At 39.9% G+C, this 17927-nt stretch overlaps 1 protein-coding gene across 3 annotated transcripts in view; it reads left to right on the plus strand.

Annotated features, from left to right (window-relative positions):
- SVOPL (SVOP like) overlaps positions 1-13489 on the plus strand; it is a 71654-nt gene extending 58165 nt beyond the window's left edge. For 2 of the 3 annotated variants that reach the window (XM_053218032.1, XM_053218034.1), the window contains 2 exons: positions 9527-9640; positions 10072-13489. In XM_053218032.1, the coding sequence (XP_053074007.1) occupies positions 9527-9640; positions 10072-10083 (126 nt within the window). In that variant the 3' untranslated portion in view covers positions 10084-13489. Of the gene's footprint in view, positions 1-9526; positions 9665-10071 lie in introns of those variants that run through there. The other variant, XM_053218033.1, reaches the window with a different exon arrangement.
- The last annotated feature ends 4438 nt before the right edge of the window (positions 13490-17927 follow it).

The raw sequence follows: 17927 nt of genomic DNA on the forward strand, positions 1-17927 counted from the left end.
TAGTTGTAACATTTCCTCTTTCATTTCTGATTTGAGTCCTCTCTCTTCTTGGTGAGTCTAGCTGAAGGATTGTCTTTTTTTTTTTTTTTACCAAAATAGCTCTTAGTTTTATTGATCTTTTCTATTGTCTCTTTAGTGTCCATTTATTTCCACTTTGATCATTGTTATTTCCTACATTCTATTTTTTTTAATGTGTATTTATTTTTGAGAGAGAGTGGGGAGACAGAGACAGAGTGAGAGAGAGTGAGAGACAGAGTGAGAGTGGGGAGAAGCAGAGAGAGAGGGACACAGAGCCTGAAGCAGGTTCTAGGCTCTGAGCTCAGCACAGAGCCCAATATGGGGCTCAAACTCACGAACTGCGAGATCATGACCTGAGCCGAAGTCAGACACTTAACTGACCGAGCCCCAATTTCCTACCTTTTATTAACTTTAGGCTTCATTTGTTCTTTTTCTAGGTCCTTGTGGTATAAAGTTAAGTTTTTTAGTTGAGATCTTTATTCCTGAAATAGGCTTTATCACTATGAACTTCCCTCTTAGAATGGCTTTTTATGTATCCATAAGTTTTAGTATGTTGCATTTCTATTTTCATTTATCTCACGGTATTTTTTTATTTCTCCTTTGATTTCTTTGACTCCTTGGCTGTTCAGCAACGTGTTGTTCAATTTCAACATAATTGTGAATTTTCCAGTTTCTTCTTGTAATTAATTTCTAGTTTCATACTACTGGGGCAAAGGGTACTTGATAGAAGTTCAGTCTTCTTAAGTTTATTAAGACTTGTTTTGTGGTCTAACACATTTATTATCTATCCTGGAGGACATTCCATGTATCCTTGAGAAAAAAGTGTATTCTGTTGCTTTTGGATGGAATCTGTATATATGTTGAGTCCATCTGGTCTAACATGTCATTTAAGACCAATGTTTCCTTATTGATTTTCTGGTTGGACAATCTATCCATCGATCAAAGTGTGGTATTAAAGTCTCGTATTATTGCTACTTATTTCTCCCTTTGGTGTGTTAGTATTTGCTTTGTATATTTAGGTGCCTCTCTGTTGGGTACATAAATATAAGTTCTCTGTCATTTTTGTTGAATTGATCCCATTATCATTTTGTATTGCCTTTGTCTTTCACAGTCTTTGTCTTAAAGGCTATTTTGTCTGATAAAATATAGGTACCGCAGCTTTCTTTTTGTTTCTATTTGCATGGAATATAATTTTGCATCCCTTTGCTTTGAGTCTGTTTGCATTTTTACATCTGAAGTAAGTCTCTTATACACAACATTGAGATGGGTCTTGTTTTTGTAGCCATGCAGCCACTCTGTGCCTTCTGATTAAAGAATTTAGTCCTACATTTAAAGTAATTACTGATACGTATGCACTTACTACCATTTTGTTCATTGTTTTCTGGCTTTGTTCTTCTTCTTCTTCTCTTGCTTTCCCTTTGTGACTTGATCATTTTCTGTAGAGGTTTGCTTGGATTCTTAATCTTTTGTGTATCTACTCTAGGTTATTGCTTTATGGTAACCATGAGGCTTATGTAAGACCTTGTATAGATACAACAGTCTATTTTAAGTTGATGACAGTTTAAGTTTGAACTCATTTGTAGGCATCCATTTTTTTACCCATTTTATGTTTTTGATGTCACACTTAACATCTTTTTATTTTGAGTATCCATTCACAGATTAGTGGAGGGTTTTTTTTTTGCTACTTTATGGGGTGGGGCAGAGGGAAAGTGTGAAGCTGGTACTGCTTCTCTTGAGAGTGTTGTAGTCAGCCCCTAAATGTATGTGGAAGTCTGCCCCTCAGGCCACACCTTGAAGATAAATGAATCGGCCTCTTTACAGAAAGACCCGGTTGTGTGTTTGCTATGTTTCAGTCGGCTGTGCCTGCGCTGTGCTCTGGGTGGGGTCAGAGGGCAGGCAGCCAGTTGGCAACTGTTTCTGTCTGTTGTGGTCTTATGGGACCAATGAATAGAAGTTCTGCTGGCCACCAGAACCAGATGACCAAGGGGTGCCCCTGGGTGGCAGCCACCAAAACTGGGGCAGACATATGTTTAAGCTCCTTTCCGGGAGATGCTGGTGACCTGAAGTGAGCCAGAGGGAGAAGATGGCACTCACCCTCTGAAGGGTCTGGGGAGGATTACAGTTGGCCCCTAAATGTGTATGTAGTTAGATACCTGACCACAGGCTACAGCTATGAAGATCAGCTAATTGGCCTCTTTTCCAGAAATCCAGACAGACAGAGTTTCTGTGTGCTGCCTTTCCACTGCTGTCTCCTGTAGTGTAGCTGGTTACAGTACAGGAACTGTTTGCTTGTTATATTCCTGTGGACCCATAAACTTCAGCCCTGCTGGCCATCGGAGACAGGTGATCAGATGTCTCCTGGGCAGTAGCCACAAAAACTAGGGCACCAGACATGTGCACGAGCTCCTTCCTTGGAGATACCAGAGATCTGGAGCAAGGTCGAGGGAGGATGTAAAGCTGGCAACTGCTGGCCTCCATATTTGGAGAATATTTCAGTAAATTCCTCGTTGTGTGTTCAAGTAGATGCTTGCCTATCAGGGTGATGCTTTAAGAGAAGAAAATAGGCCTCTTTCACAAAAAGACTGGATGTGTTTCAGTGTGTTGCCTCTGTACCCTGGGTGGGGGTGTGGGAGGGTGGCAGTTGGTGGGGGAGGGAGAGAGGGGATGGATGGGAGGGAGGGGTAGGTAGCCAGGTGAGTTCATGTGAGCCCTTTAAGAACTGTTTCTCAGTTTGATGTGGCTGTGTGGATCTCATGGATACAAGCCCATTCATTGGCTCTCAAAGCTGGTTGTTGTGGGGGCTCATCTCTCAGGCACAGGTCTTAAAAGTTGGGGTGCCAGATGCGGGATTCAAACCCTTAGGTCCTCAGGGAGAAGCTTGGAGTTCTAAGTTCCTTCCTGATTGTGGTGGCTGCACCAGGGGTGGGGTTTATGGCAAGATTGTGTCTCAGCCTCTCCTACTGTTTTGATGTGGATTTTTTTCTTGTTTACCTTACGCTTAGGAGTTGCTCAGCTAGTTTTTGTGTTTCTTTCAGAGGAAATGGTTTCCTATTTAGCTGTAGATTCAGTCTGTCCACAGAGGAGGTGCTTTCAGGATCCTCCTCTGTTGCCATCTTGAATGGGAACTTTTTAGGTTGATAACAACATACATTTTGTAGTCTGCTTTTTGCATGCAACAATACATTGCAGACATTTTTTTCATATGAATAAAAGTCAAGCTCTCTGTTGATGCTGAAAAATAGACCCTTGTATGCATATTCCAAAAGTAAATTTCCAATTACTTTATTGGTTCTATATTGTTAAAGGTCTAGACTATTGAAATTTTTCTATCATAAATAACAGTAATGAGCGTCCTCGTGCTTGCATTTTTATCTAACTTTGGGATTATCTCTTTAGGATAAATTCCTAGGAATTGGAATGGTAAGTAGGTCAAGGGGTCTGCTCATTTTCCATTTTGACACATTGTGCTAAAACTCTCCTTGGGAATGTTGCACTGGTGAGTAAGGTCTTGCTGCTTCACAGATTTGCCAACTGGGTTTGTCAGTCTTTGTCATATTTGCTAGTCTCACTGGCAATAAATGATCTTTGTTATTATATTTAGCATTTCTTTGACGAGTAATGAAACTGAATGTTCTTTGCGCATTTTAATTGGGTATTTTATCTTTTTTAGCTTGTCCATTCAGGGTCCTTCCCATTTTCCAATTCAGTTTTAAATCCTTGATTGGTGAGTCCTTCATACATGAAGGATTTTAACCATTTTTCCAGCATATTGTAAATATTTGTCCCAATTTTCCATTTGTTTTTCATTCTTATTTATGTTCTTGCTTTGTACAGAAACTGTAAGTTCACAGACAAATTTATCAGTATTTTCTTTACAACTTCTGTGTTCTGTGATTAGGATTGTGAAAATACACATCTCCTTGCCCGTACTCTGTGGACTTCTCATTTTGGGGGAGAGGATTCATAAGCATTTTATTGAAGTATAGCATGCATATAAAAGTGTTTAAAAGCATCCCTGGTTCCAATCGAGAAATCCCTGACTTGTCCTCTCCCAGGCCATTGGGATACGGCAGTAGGAGGCCTAATGCAGCAAACAGCTTTATGATTCCATAGATGGAAGGCCAGTGGTCCCTACACACTTGATTTAATAACCTATTTTTTACTCCTGGATTAGAAATGTCTATTTGCTTACATTTCCACAATTTATTGGTCTATTTCTAGCCTAACTATTTTAGTCCATTAATCTGTCTCGTTTCGTCATTGTCATATTTTTATTAGTTGAATATTTATAGTACATTTTCAAAACTGGCTGCCTAGGCCCCACCTAATTGTTCTTTTTTCTCAGATAAGCCTCAGAATCATTTAATTACAATGTGCCTCCCTTGCCTGTCCAAATCCTATTAAGATTTTAATGATTAATTCATTAAATGTATCCATTAATTTAGGAAAAAATGGACTTTTCTTCCCCCTTGGTATTATCTTCCTAAGAGCAGAGTTTGTGTCAATTTGTTCAATGTTTGTTCTATGCTGTTCCTTGCTAACATGTTAGTGTTTCTTCAAAGAGCTCCTGCATATCTTGTTAAATTTATTCTTAGGCATTTTAAGGCTTTTCATTGTTACTGTGAATAGATTATTTGCTTTCATTATAAATTCTAGTCTTGCATTCTAAGTTATTTGTATTTGGAAAAGCTGTTGATTTGCAAACAGCCAGCTCACTGAATGCATTCAAGATGGTTTTTCATTCGAGCCTCTTGAGTTTTTCAAATTTATAATCGCATCTGTATTGTGATTCTAGTCTATCCCTCCAGATGGAATGCTTCCAGTCAACATTTATTTAAAAAATTTTTTTTAAATGTTTATTTATAATTGAGAGACAGAGCACAAGCGGGGGAGGGTCAGAGAGACAGGGAGACAAAATCTGAAGCAAGCTCCAGGATCTGAGCTATCAGCACAGAGCCTGATGCAGGGCTCAAACTCACATGCCATGGGATCATGACCTGAGCTGAAGTTGGATGCTTAACCGACTGAGCCATCCAGATGCCCCTCAAGTCAACATTTAATGTACTTAAGATTCCATAGCTTACAAACGGTAAACTCACCCCCATTGACTTTCTTTCCTTCTCTTTCCAGCCAAACTACTTGAATGGGTTCTTTTCCTACACTGTCCTCACTTCCTGTCCCCACTCATTCCCTTGCCCCCCAAACCTGCTGCAGCCATCCCTACTCCACCAAAATGATTCTTGATGGTGTCTCTGATGATGACCATGTCTCTAAATTCAAACTTTGTTTTAATCTCCCATCACACTTGACTTCTCCCTCACTGTAAACACTGATGGCTACCTCTTCCCTTGGCATCCATCACCTGGCACACTTTGGGTTTTCTCCTGTATCTCCAGCTGTTCCTTCTCAACTTGTGATTGATCTTCCTCTGCTTTTTCTCTATTGTTGAGGATTCTCGGTGCTCAATTTTAGACCCTCATCTTTTTATAATCTATCTCCATGTAGGTGATTTCACCCATTTTTATGATTTTAGTTACCAGTCATTTGCTCATGAACCCCAACTTTGTATCTCTGGACTAGGTCTTTCTTCTGAACTCCGGATTCATGAATCTAATCACCTCCTGGGCATTTCCACTCAAATGTCTCAAAATCATACTCAGGATATCTTTCCCAAACCCATTCCTCTTACACAGTCCCCATCAGTTAATGTTGTCACTTTCCAACCTGGTCTTCACTACCTTCACCCTCCCCAACTATTCAATCCCCAACCATGTGGATTTAGCCTCCTAGTAGATCCTGCATAATTCACCTTCCCTCCTTTTTCACCACCTGCACCACTCTGGTTCAAACTACCCTCACCTCACTGGGCTGCCAAGAGAGCATCCGGACTATTCTGCAAGCTCTTACTCTCCTTCAACTTCCTCTCCTCCCTGTATCCATGTTGATCTGTGTTCTTTTGTTTATAATCCTTTATTGTCTTGCCCTTCCTCTTAGACGAAGACCCAGATCCTCAACTTGGTTTACAAGATTCCACCACTAAGGCTCCCAACCTTGTGCTCATACCCATTTACCTAGCTATAAGCAATCTGGTGTTTGTAGTTGATTACCACAGTTACCGCCTTCTGGGATTCTCTCACTTGCTATTCCCATGGACTGGAAACCCTCTCCCTTTCCACCCTGTCTCCACTTCCAGTAAGCTAGGATTCTCTGCTCAGAAAAGCCCTCCCTGATGCCTTAAATTAAGTCTGGTCTCTCTGCTGTGAGCTTTTATGACCCCTTGAAATTTTCCTTCAGATTGTCAGGTTATAATTGCTGATTTGTTTTGCCAGGCTATTCAAAATCTCTCTCTTCCAACACTTTAAGCCCTGCGAGGACAATATGGGCTTGTTTTACTATCTTTTGTATTTCTAGCTCCTCCAGTACCTGGCATGTAGTAGGCATCAAAACATTTTTTGAGGGGCACACCTGGGTGGCTTAGTTGGTTGAGCGTCCTACTCTCGGATCAGGTCATGATCTCACGTCATGATCTCACAGTTCATGGGTTGGAGCCCTGCATCGGGCGCTGTGTTGGCAGCTCAGAGCCTGGAGACTGCTTCCAATTCTGTGTCTCCCTCTCTCTCTGCCTGTCCCCACTTGCACTCTGTCAAAAAAGAATACAAGTTGAAAAAATTTTTTTTGAATGTTTTAATATAGAAAATGCATTTATTTTTTATTATTTAAGTAATCTCTATACCCAACATGGGGTTTGAACTCATGACCCCAATATCAAGAGTCACATGCTCCTCTGAGCCAGCCAGGTGCTCCTGAATTTATTTTTTATATTGATTTTGTATCCAACTATTTTACTGAAATAGGTTCAGTCTTTGGGAAAGCTGATGCTAACAGAGAATTCAATGTGCAAGAGACTTGTTGGGGAACACCTGGCAGGGCAAATGAGGGAGGGAGCAGGAGTGGGTGGGGAGAACTTCCACACAATGGTGCAGGGGATAGCAGCGAGGGTCCACTTAGCCAGTGTTTTGTTATGAACTACTAGGTTTTATTTACTGGTACTTATTTACAATTTTTGAATCAATACACTTGAGAGGGCAGTTGGGGTTTTGTGTGTATGTATTTTATTTTTGTTAGGTTTTATAGTCATTGTCTTCCTGGTTTCATTAAAAAAAAAGGAAATTGGAAGAATAGGAGGGAAGGGGTGATGGGCTACCAGCAGTTATCAAATGTTGTAACTTGTCTATGTACATGTGTACATATATGTGAGTATATATGTACCTAGGCTCATATATAAACACACATACACAAACTCTCCATCTATCTACACATATATCTACATATTGCAAAATTTGAAATTTTTATGTAGTCAATTTACCAAGTATTTTCACTTCTAGAGTTAATGTTTTGTATCATGTTTATTTGGCCTTCATCATTCATGCATTATTTCTAAAAATATTTCCAATATACTACCAGTTTAACAGCTTTCAGTGTTTTCATCTAAAACATTAAATTCTTTGATCTTTTCACAATTTATTTCTGCTTAAGGCCTGAGGTAAGAATTCAGCTTTAAAAATCAACAAAACAATGGCTAGCTAGTTGTTCCCGGGGCCACTAATCATCCTTTTGTCTGGCTATTCTCAGTTGATTTACCATAACTCCATTGTTGGAACCCCCCCCCCTTCCATACTGGATTCTATTTTGGCACCAGTATCACACTGCTCATGGTTAGAACGTTATTACCACTTAGGCTGGTGACTTCCTTCAGATTCTCTCACTTGCATTTGTTCTCAGAAATTTCCAGATTTTCCTTGCATGTTAATTGTTTCCAATAAATCTTAAGGTCAATTTTTTCCCCTAAATTGACTAAAAAAAAATTCCTACTGGAATTTGGATTGAGAATCCATTAGAATTACAGATGACTTTGAGAAGTATACTTTCACAATTTTCTAAGAACTAGATTTACTCAATTTTACATATTCTTTAGTTACAATTTTCTTCATATACGTCCTACACATTTCTTATTTATTCCTATTTTTTAATTTTTTGTCCCTATTAGTTGTGTCTCACACATTTAATATTCTTTGTTGTTTTTATTTCTGAGATTTGACTCATGGATTAGAAGTGGAGATTTTGCTGTTATATTTCTGTTATTTCAGTTTGATACCCTTTTAGTCAGAACACATTCTAGGATTTTAAATCTTTTAGGTTCATTTTATGCCGCAGAACATGGTCTATCTTGGTGAATATTGCAGGGGCAGAAAAGAATATGTACTTTGCTGCTGTTGGGTAAGGTGTCCTGTAAATGTCAGACCCTGTTGGTTGATGGTGTCATGAAGTTCTTCTATAGCCTCCATTTTCTGCCTAGTAGTTCTATCAATTGTTGAGGGAGGACAGTCTTGAAGTTTCCAACTGTATGTGGATCTATCTAGATCTCCATTCAGTTTTTACTGAATATATTTTGAAGCTTTTTGGTACGTAAACCTTCAAAATTGTTGCCTCATTGACTAAACCTTTTATCACTGTGTAATGTCCCTCTTTGTTCCTGTTCTGGGCTGGATTTTAGAAGTAGAGATGAATAGATCTTTCTTTTTGATACAGTACATCAAAGGGGGGCCTGGAAATCCACATTGTAACAGAATTCTCAAGTTATTTTTATAATCAAGCATTAGGGTTCTTGGTTACAAACAAGAGAAATTGACTTTAGGCAGAAAGGAACTTACTGGAAGACTATCCACTCACATCTACTAGGTGGCTAGAGCCCTGTTAGGAAGCCCAGCACGGTTTCTCTGTAGGGAAGCTAAAAACAAAACAAAACAAAACCCCCCCAAACCCAAAATGCAGTTGCCTCTGGTCCTAGCTAGGAGAGCAGTTAGGTTTTGCAACTTCAGGCAGCCCTGGGTTAATGGATGTAGGAAATGGTAATGTTACTAGCTAGTAACACAGCATGATCTCAGCCAAAGGTTGTGTACCAATTGGTAGAAATTCATTCTGAATGTGGAAAAATGAACACCAGTTTTGTTTGTCACACATGAAACATCATGAACATAGATAGACATGTCATCTTTCCAGACACTACAGATTACATCTCCAAAACCTTTTTCCCTAATTAATCCTGTCAGAACTGAAGGGGACAAGTGGATGTTTGGCAGAGGGAGTTCTGCATAAAATGAACTAGAGGTTGAGCAAACTAAACTGGTATGAGAGTGTGGGAAAACCAGATCTTTTTACCTTCCCTAGGTACTGGTTTGCTCTGGAGATGCCGGAGGAGTGGGTGCAGAGAGGTCTGACCTGGCCAGTACATGCTTATGTCAGTCCCCGCTCACAGAATCACACAAAATGCCTGCAGTAGCTGGGCCCAAATAAATAACTCACCTGAGGCGTCGGAAGGCACAATTTACAGAATGGCTGCAAAAGACATTCATGTCTGTGGAGAGATGATTTCCCCTTTGACATAAAAAAAAATCAGCTGACAAGTGACTGGGACACAATAAATGGAGTCATTCCTTGTGACTTGCAGGTTCTTATGAGCGCATCCTTCCTGGGGGCCCTGTGTCTTTTCTCATCAGTCTGCATTGTATGTGCCATTTCTGCCTTTACTCTCCCCATTGAGACCAAAGGACGAGCTCTACAGGTAAGTGATGCAGAAATCTCTTAAGTATTCTCAGCTACCACCGTTTGACCAAAGGAAATGACCTTGGAGCATGGAAATTCTTTGAAGTAGACATGACATCCAAGTGTGTACTAACACAATGGTGTTGCATGTAACTTTGAGCAGCACTGAAGCTAGAGTAACCAATTATTCACTCCAAACCTTTGCTAAACTCTTCAAAGACGATAGTGTGGTGTGATTTTCCCTGAATAATGTCTGTATTCCACTAAAATAACAACTATAAAACCAGCATTGCCATTACCAGGTACACAAAGGTAAATGCGAGGCTCTTAATTCATTGTAAGTTTATTAAGAAATCATCTATTACTAGTTTCTAGTGTCTGACAGCTGAGGATGAATGGAGAAGCCTTTTTATTAAATGTATTGATCTACTAAATCACTTCTTATTCCAGCAAATTAAATGAAGACCTGCAAACCAATGTCTACCGGAGAAGAAAAATGCATTTTGTGTTTACAAAGAGCTGTGGCACAGTTTTAAAGACCTGGTTTAATTTCTGTATGCTACTTGGTAATTAAGAAACTGATTATGTATTTCTGAAAAATAAGGCACATGAGAATCAGGTGGGTTAATTTTATATTCCTGTCTTTTTTGGGAGACTACAGAGAACTTTTGTAAAAATATACTTCAAAGATGGGAAAGGTAGATCTATGGGAGATGGGCAGGGGGAAGTAAAGTTTCTCAGAGAAAGCGCATATATACTTGATATTCTCCCATGAGGTTTATAGCAAAAGTTGGACTGAAATTTTGTAGCTAAGGCATGAACTTGGGGTTGTATCATTAAGCCTTTCACAACAGTCACCAACTTCATGGCAAAAATGAGCATTTAAATTGTCTCCATGTTGATGAAAGTTGCTTATTTATAAAATATGCTTAAATGAGTATGAGTCTTGTATATAATTAGGAAGAAGCTGGGAATACATTATTTTTTCCCATTCTACTTGTATTCTAATTTCATTACTTTATGGGAGAATCTTTGATTCCCATGATGAGATTTAAAAAAATGAAAGTGCAGCAAGCTCTCTGACATCATGTCACCATTTGCCCCTTGTTAAGCAACTGCTTTATGCAGGACATCACACCTGTGCATATCACTTTAGTAGGTTAGGTATGGTGTGGAAAGAAAACACCGAAGGCTTTTACATTTAGATTCGTCGATTGCTATTCAGGCTTACTGTGGACACCTCTAAAACTGGGGACCCTATGGCTTGTCTCATCAATTCCTCCTATCCCCCCTCTGCAGGGGAAAAAAGAACTCACTGCAACTAGAATCAAGTATCACTGTATCACCAAACAGTAATACCCCTGCTGTTTATACCCCTGCTTCCATAAGGGTGCAAGTCACCCCTATTTGAACAAGAGGCACAAATAGCTTAAAGTCAGGAAACTTTTCCTGTCAAGGGCCAGACAGTATTTAAGACTCTGTGAGCTAAACATGGTCTCTCTCACACACCCCCAACACTCCACTAGCCTTAAAAAATGCAAAGGGGTGCCTGGGTGGTTCAGTCGGTTAAATGTCCAACTCAATTTCAGCTCAGGTCATGATCTCACAGTTCGTGAGTTCGAGCCCCACACTGGGCTCTGCACTGACGGTGTGGATCCTGCTTGGGATTGTCTCTCCCTCCCTCTCTCTGCCCCCTCCAGTTAGCTCTTACTCTCTCAGAAATAAATAAAAACATTTAAGTAATGTTTAAAAATGTAAAAAGCATTGCTAGCTCTCAGACTATTGAAAAGATGGCCATAGGTTAAATTTGGCTAACAGGTCATAGCTGAAATAAATTTTTAGGCCCAAGAGGAAGCAGCTCCTGCCCAGGGTGCCTAATCAGCAAACTGAAATTTAGATAACTTTCATGTCCCTGTAAATGTTCCACTTGACCAGAAATAGTGTGTTCAGTCAGCTGGCACCAAGCCAACTGTGGCCGCTTACTTTCTTCCTTATCTTTTAATCCTATAAAAGTTTCCTGCCTTCTGGCCCAGGTTGCAGGTCTCTGGACTCTTGGGAGTGGACATTGCCTGCTTCATAAATCATCAGATAAGGTTTGTTTGAATCACCTATGTTGTCTTCTTAAATCATTTTTTTAAACATATATTTTTAAATTTTTATTTTTGAAGGAGAGAGAGACAGTGTGTGAGCAGGGGAGGGGCAGAGAGAGAGGGAGACACAGAATCTGAAGCAGGCTCCAGGCTCTGAGCTGTCAGCACAGAGCTCAATGCAGGGCTCAAACCCACAGACCATCAGATCATGACCTGAGCCAAAGTTGGAAGCTTAGTCGACTGAGGCACCCAGGTGCCCCTCTTCTTTAATCATTTTTAACTGATTTTGGCAATGAGGATAATCTGAAGCTGACTGCTAATGGTTTGTGGGACAATGAAACACACAGGCAAGGAACCTGCTAAACACTTTGAGTTCTCTGTTGCTCTAGTCAAAACCAAAGGCTGTGGATGAGTCACTCCAGGCTTTGAGTGCAGCTCTCTGATCTAAACAAACTATAGGTTTAAAAATATATATTTATATATGATGATATGTAAAAATATGTATATATTAAAATATAGTTCCCAGAAAGGTTCCAGACAATTATAGTGGGAATCTGCAAAGAGAGGCAGTAGTTAGGGAACTCCTAAAGTTGGAGGTATATCCATTGCATAAACTTCTGGGAGATGTGGGGAAATAAGAAATTTGACCTCTTCTAACCAATGGCACAACACAATGGAAATAGGCACAAGTTGGACTATTAAAAGCCACTGCTAATAAGAATCTTGGAAGCTAAAGGTGCAAAGTTGGTAGGTGGGGGATTGAGCACTTAAAGATGTTAGATTGAAGTGGCCAGTGTGCCCAGACTCCATGCAAGGACATATTGGTCACAGAACAAACACTAGGTCACTTAGCAACCTCAAGAAAAAAAACTCTGTGCAACAAGGTACATAGAAAACACCACAAAATCCTAACCTTCCGGTACATCCCTCTTAGGTATTAATTTGGCTCAGAGAAACACAAGGCTTAAAGGAATAAGATGTTCAAGTCTCAGAGAACTGAGTGCTTTACCTTCCAGCCCACCTACTTAATGTCTAAGAAGTGTGGTCTTGGAAGCTCAATCTACTGACTAGAAGTGCACTTGAAAGGAAGGGTTCCCTTATCAACAACCAGGATGGGATACCTATTTTAATTGGTATGCAGAAGTCTCCAAAATTCCAAAATACATTCACTGATTCAGTGCAAAAGGTTAATGAGAAGTTAAACAGACACAAGAGTTACCTAAAAGACTCTAAGACCATGGGACATCTACAACCCCTTCGATCTTCCTTTACCTAGTACTCAGTCTACTAATCCATTACCTGAATTGCCTTTCCACTCTGAAGAGACCACTGGGCCATAAACAAGCGTCCTTGACTTTGGTGGCCTTAAAACTGCAACAGTTCCAAAGCCAGAAACCTAAGACAACAGCTGGGCCTCCTCTGTTGCACTCATCCTGGGGGGTCCATTAAAGCACAGAACCACAAATTGGTGCAATCAACTGTGACACTGGAAAAAAGATTGTTCTTGAAGATTTTATCAAATCTGTATGCCTCCTTATCTACTCAAAGGAGGGACCTCTGCCCCGCACCCCCCCTCCCCGCAGGCTAGGGTTGATGGGACCCTGAGGGCTTCTCTTGTAAACCACTATCAGTTATTCCCTTAAACAACCAAGGGGAGGCTAAAATTGATGCAAACACTTACCAAGTGAGATCCTTGGAAAATTGGCTGAAGCTGGTGAAGAGTGAGTCTTCTGGGGTGGTTCAATATTGCAAGGAATATTTACTATTTGTGCTCATTGATAATTCAAAGACCTTTTTAAAATGGAACTCCATGGTACTGATGAGGGAGCATAAGGGAGGCTGAAGGCCAAGTACAAGCTAGCCTCTCCCCTTCCCCCCTCCCCGCCCCCCGCCTCCCCTGCCCGGCACCCCCCTCCCCCACCCCAGGTGGGATATGTATGACATTCCTTGGACATTGCTGGCTACCCAAACCAGAAAAGGACAAAATAACCAAACGGTTAAACTGGTAGGAGTCTCCACCAGTTTACAAGAAAAAGGCAATCCTAGGAACTCCCTACTGTCTTAATGTTAATGCCTTGCTAGAGGGACAAACCATCTTAGCTTGATAATAGCTGGGCCTCCAGTAATCTGTGAGTCTTGAGCATATTAAAGTCTCCTTGGAAACTTACTTTTTGACTTTATCACCCCCAAGTCCATAGTGTATAACTAGTCATTCTACACAGCTCTTTCGGTCCATGGGTCCTGTCCCTGTGCCTTAATAAAATCACCTTTTTGCACCAAAGATGTCTTCAAGAATTCTTTCTTCACTGTCAGCTCCAAACCCCACCATCATCCCCAAACCTCATCAGTACCCTATGGTCAGAAGTTGGCCAAATAATGGGGTGCCTGGATGGCTTAGTTGGTTAAGCATTGTACTGTTGATTTTGACTCAGGTCATGATCTTGGTTGTGAGATAGGGCTCCAAAGACAAACAGCTCTAAATCAAGAACACAGGAATCTTCTGATTTCTCTTAGTTGGAGATAATCTCCCAGATACAAAAGAGCAAATTGAAGATAAAGTAGTTGGATAGGTAGGTCAGCCCCTTCCTTAATAGCACTCAGGGTGCAACCCAACTCTTTGAGGAATTATAAACAACTATCTTTGTCTTACGAACGGAGTCTTTACAAGAACAGAAAAAGGCCACCCCTCTTTTTACCAATTCCCAAACCTCCTCTATTCATCTCAAAAGTCTTGTTGATTCTGTAAAAATTCTGGTCTTAGGCAACAAAGATTCTCTTAGAGGAACTTGCATTCTTTCTCTGTGCCTTTGAGATGTAAATGTCCTAACCCATCTTTTCTAGGAAACATCTAGGGCCACCTCTTTGGAATGCAATCCTCAGGGATTGCAATTCTTACTTTAAGTCTATTTAGAAATTAGGTAAGTGAAAAATCTTTTAAGTCTTCTCCAGAAATACTAGTAAAAAATTTGAGCCATCTGATCAGGTAAATTTATTCTATCTGCTAGAAAGACAATTTGGATCCAATTATTTATAAATTAGCGGGGATCCGTTTGCATCTGTATGTTTATATATGTGTACATATATGTGCATATACATACATGTCTAAAAATGTTATAGATGTGATTTTTTTCTACCTTCAGAGGGCAGTGCCAAAATTAATTTGCAAAGAGCTTTAAGTTGCTTAAAAACAAGTGTTTATATAGATCAAATATACTCTCTGAAATACAGAAACTAACCCAAATGTTTTTCAAGTTCAAGCGAACTAGGATAATCTTTTTTTTTTTTAAAGCTAATTTCGTTGTCTTAATTAAAACATACAAGTCTTTAGAGTTACCAATATTAAATATAATATAGACATAGGACTTGTATTCTATCTAGTTTACTCAAAGTCAAATAAGGTCATGTTTTCTGTTAGAGAATTTGTCAGCAAGAAAGATAACTTAAGGTGATGGTTAGCTGTTCAATGTCTCATGAGTAATCTAAAGAACAAGTACATCAACTGATGAGGGAGCATAAGGCAAGCTGAGAGCAAAGGAGAAGCTGGAATATCCCCAACTCCTACCCTGCCCTGGTGGGATATGTGTGATATTCCTCAGGCACTCCTGGCTGCCCAGGGAAAGGGGAAGCAAACAGTCACACAGGACAGGAGTCTCCATCAGTTTACATTAGCTTGGAAATAGCTAAGCCTCCAGTTATCCTGTAAGGCTTCTTTAGCATATGAAAATCCCTTTGGAAACTTCCCCTTGGCTTATGCTCCCTCATCATTAACTAGATATAAGAGTTTACAAATAAACTTTTCAACAATAATTATGGTTTATGGTATGTCTCCTTAAGCATTGTTTCCAGGGGCGCCTGAGTGGCTCATTTGGTTAAGTATCCGACTTTGGCTCAGATCATGATCTCAGGGTTCATGGGCTTGAGCGCATCAGGCTCTGTGCTGACAGCTCAGAGCCTGGAGCCTGCTTTGGCTTCTGTGACTCCCTCTGTCCCTGCCCCTCCCCCACTCTCTCAAAAATAAACATTAAAAACATTAAAAAAAAATTGTTTCCAAAATTTTTCTGTGACAAGAAACTTTAAAGTTATACTGAGGTAAATTAAATGGTGGATATTCACTGAATATCTAGATCATTTACAAGTAAGATAAAATACTGAGACCTTAACTACCGAACAGAGGTTTATCCACGTATGGCTTCCTTTTACAAACGAAATAAAACTATTTGGGTCTATTAAACATGTTTTGTGCCACACTGAAAAATTTTCTGTGAGGAATATACTTCTAGAAATTATAGAATGCATCCACACACTTGACAATCCACAAAGTGCTAGCGTAAGAGTCCACAAATGCTTACTGTTGAAGAATTAATGACTCTGAGGGTGTTAATAATTCTAAACAATATATATGAATAAAGGAAACATCTCTGCATAAGAGTAAGATGTATTTGGGGTAAGAAAAGGCATCAGATATGAAGATGTGTTTTTACTAAAGGAAAAAGTCTAACAATTTGTTCAAAGGGAAACAATGGATTGTGCCAGAATGAGAGGAAAAAAAAAGGGCAAAATCTGAATGAATGTTTAAAAAGTTTTTGAAGGGTTGTGGAAAAGGAAGTTTCTGTGTGGTTAAGCTAAGAATGGAATGGATTTCTTTGAAAAAGGAGTTTTAATATAAAAAATACACTGGTACAAAATTAGAATTTGGTTTTCCGTTAAAAAGAGAGTTTTCTTAGATTGTGGGTCTGCTCTTAGAAAGCTAGTGTAAATAAAATTTTTGCTTTCTAGGTAGGTGGTAGAGTCTCCTCCCTAAAGAAAGAGACCTCAGGATAAGGGAAGCCACCTGGCTAGTGTGCATCCATGACTTCCCTCATGAGCCTGTAACATGAGGCCACCCAACCAAACTGTATGCCTATACATTACCCATACATGCGAGACAAAGAAGTAGAAAATGTGTAAAAGCCTACGCCACGTGGCATTCCAGGCTGTTTTTCGGGTACAAACCCAACTGAGCACGTGTGGGCACAAATAAAGTGGCTTCCCGGAAAGAAAAGCCTCGGTGTCACTACTCTTTGTGTGAGAAACCTGCTCCAGGTGGATTACTTACCAGAATTTGTATCTTACCAAAATAACTTACTGTGCTTCATGTTGTCTTTAGCAGGTCTTCAATTATTTAACCCAGTCTTCTCAATACCAAAAGAGCTAAGGTTTTTAAAGTTTTTTCCTTTAGAGAGAGCACATACGCACATGCGAGCCGGGGTTGGGAGGCACAGGGAGAGGAGAGAGAATCTCAAGCAGGCTCCAGGCTCAGCGTGGAGCCTGACATGGAGCTGGATCCCACAACCCTGGGATCACAACCTGAGCTGAAATCAAGAGCTGGACGCTCAACCAACTGAGGCACCCGGGTGCGCCTAAAAGAGCTCAGGTTTTTAAAAAAGAACTATGCAAATTTCTGTATTTGCCTTTGAAGTCACTTTGGTTAATGGTTATCTTTGACAAAATTCCCTCAAATTCTAAACAAAGTCTTTTTGACTTTGAACTGATACCTTCTAAAGAAACATGTTAAATTACAGAGAAAGCACTGTCAAGTCATGTTTAAACTTCTTAGGCTCTCTCTGTATATGTTGTCAATGTACATGTTCCAGAAATTACATTAAATTCCTGAAAATCTGATATGTACTGGTATGTTATTAGTCACAATTCCAGTTATCTTAAACTGTTCTATCACAGAAATACCATTTGCTGATCAATTCCATTATAATGAATAATCATTACATCTTTAACCATGGGCGTTTTCAAGTCTTCCATCATTAACAGAGTGTTATGGTTTCACTCTGGTATTTTTGCAAAACTGAGATTCACAGAAAGGGCCCTACCAAGTACTCTTGACCACAGACACTGCCACCAAATTTTAAGGTGTTAAACCCTGGGTACATATCTGTTCCCAAATATGGAAGGTTCCATCTGGCATCTGGCCCTATGTAAACACTGGAGACTCAAAATCAAATTGACTAGGAAGAGAAGCAGACATCGAGATCAGGTATTTCTCCCATGAGAACACAGCAAGAATGATTCCTCCTTCCCTCTCTCCATCATTGTCCTAATTGTTATACCATGAAGGGCTTTATGATTCTTTCGTCCACCTTATGCTTTGCCCTGGTCTGCAAAGAAGATACTATTACACACATATCTCAGGTCATTACAAAGGATGGTAATCAAACCTCCTAC

Source organism: Acinonyx jubatus, chromosome A2 (assembly GCF_027475565.1).
Source record: "Acinonyx jubatus isolate Ajub_Pintada_27869175 chromosome A2, VMU_Ajub_asm_v1.0, whole genome shotgun sequence".
In the NCBI taxonomy this organism is placed as follows: Eukaryota; Metazoa; Chordata; class Mammalia; order Carnivora; family Felidae; genus Acinonyx; species Acinonyx jubatus.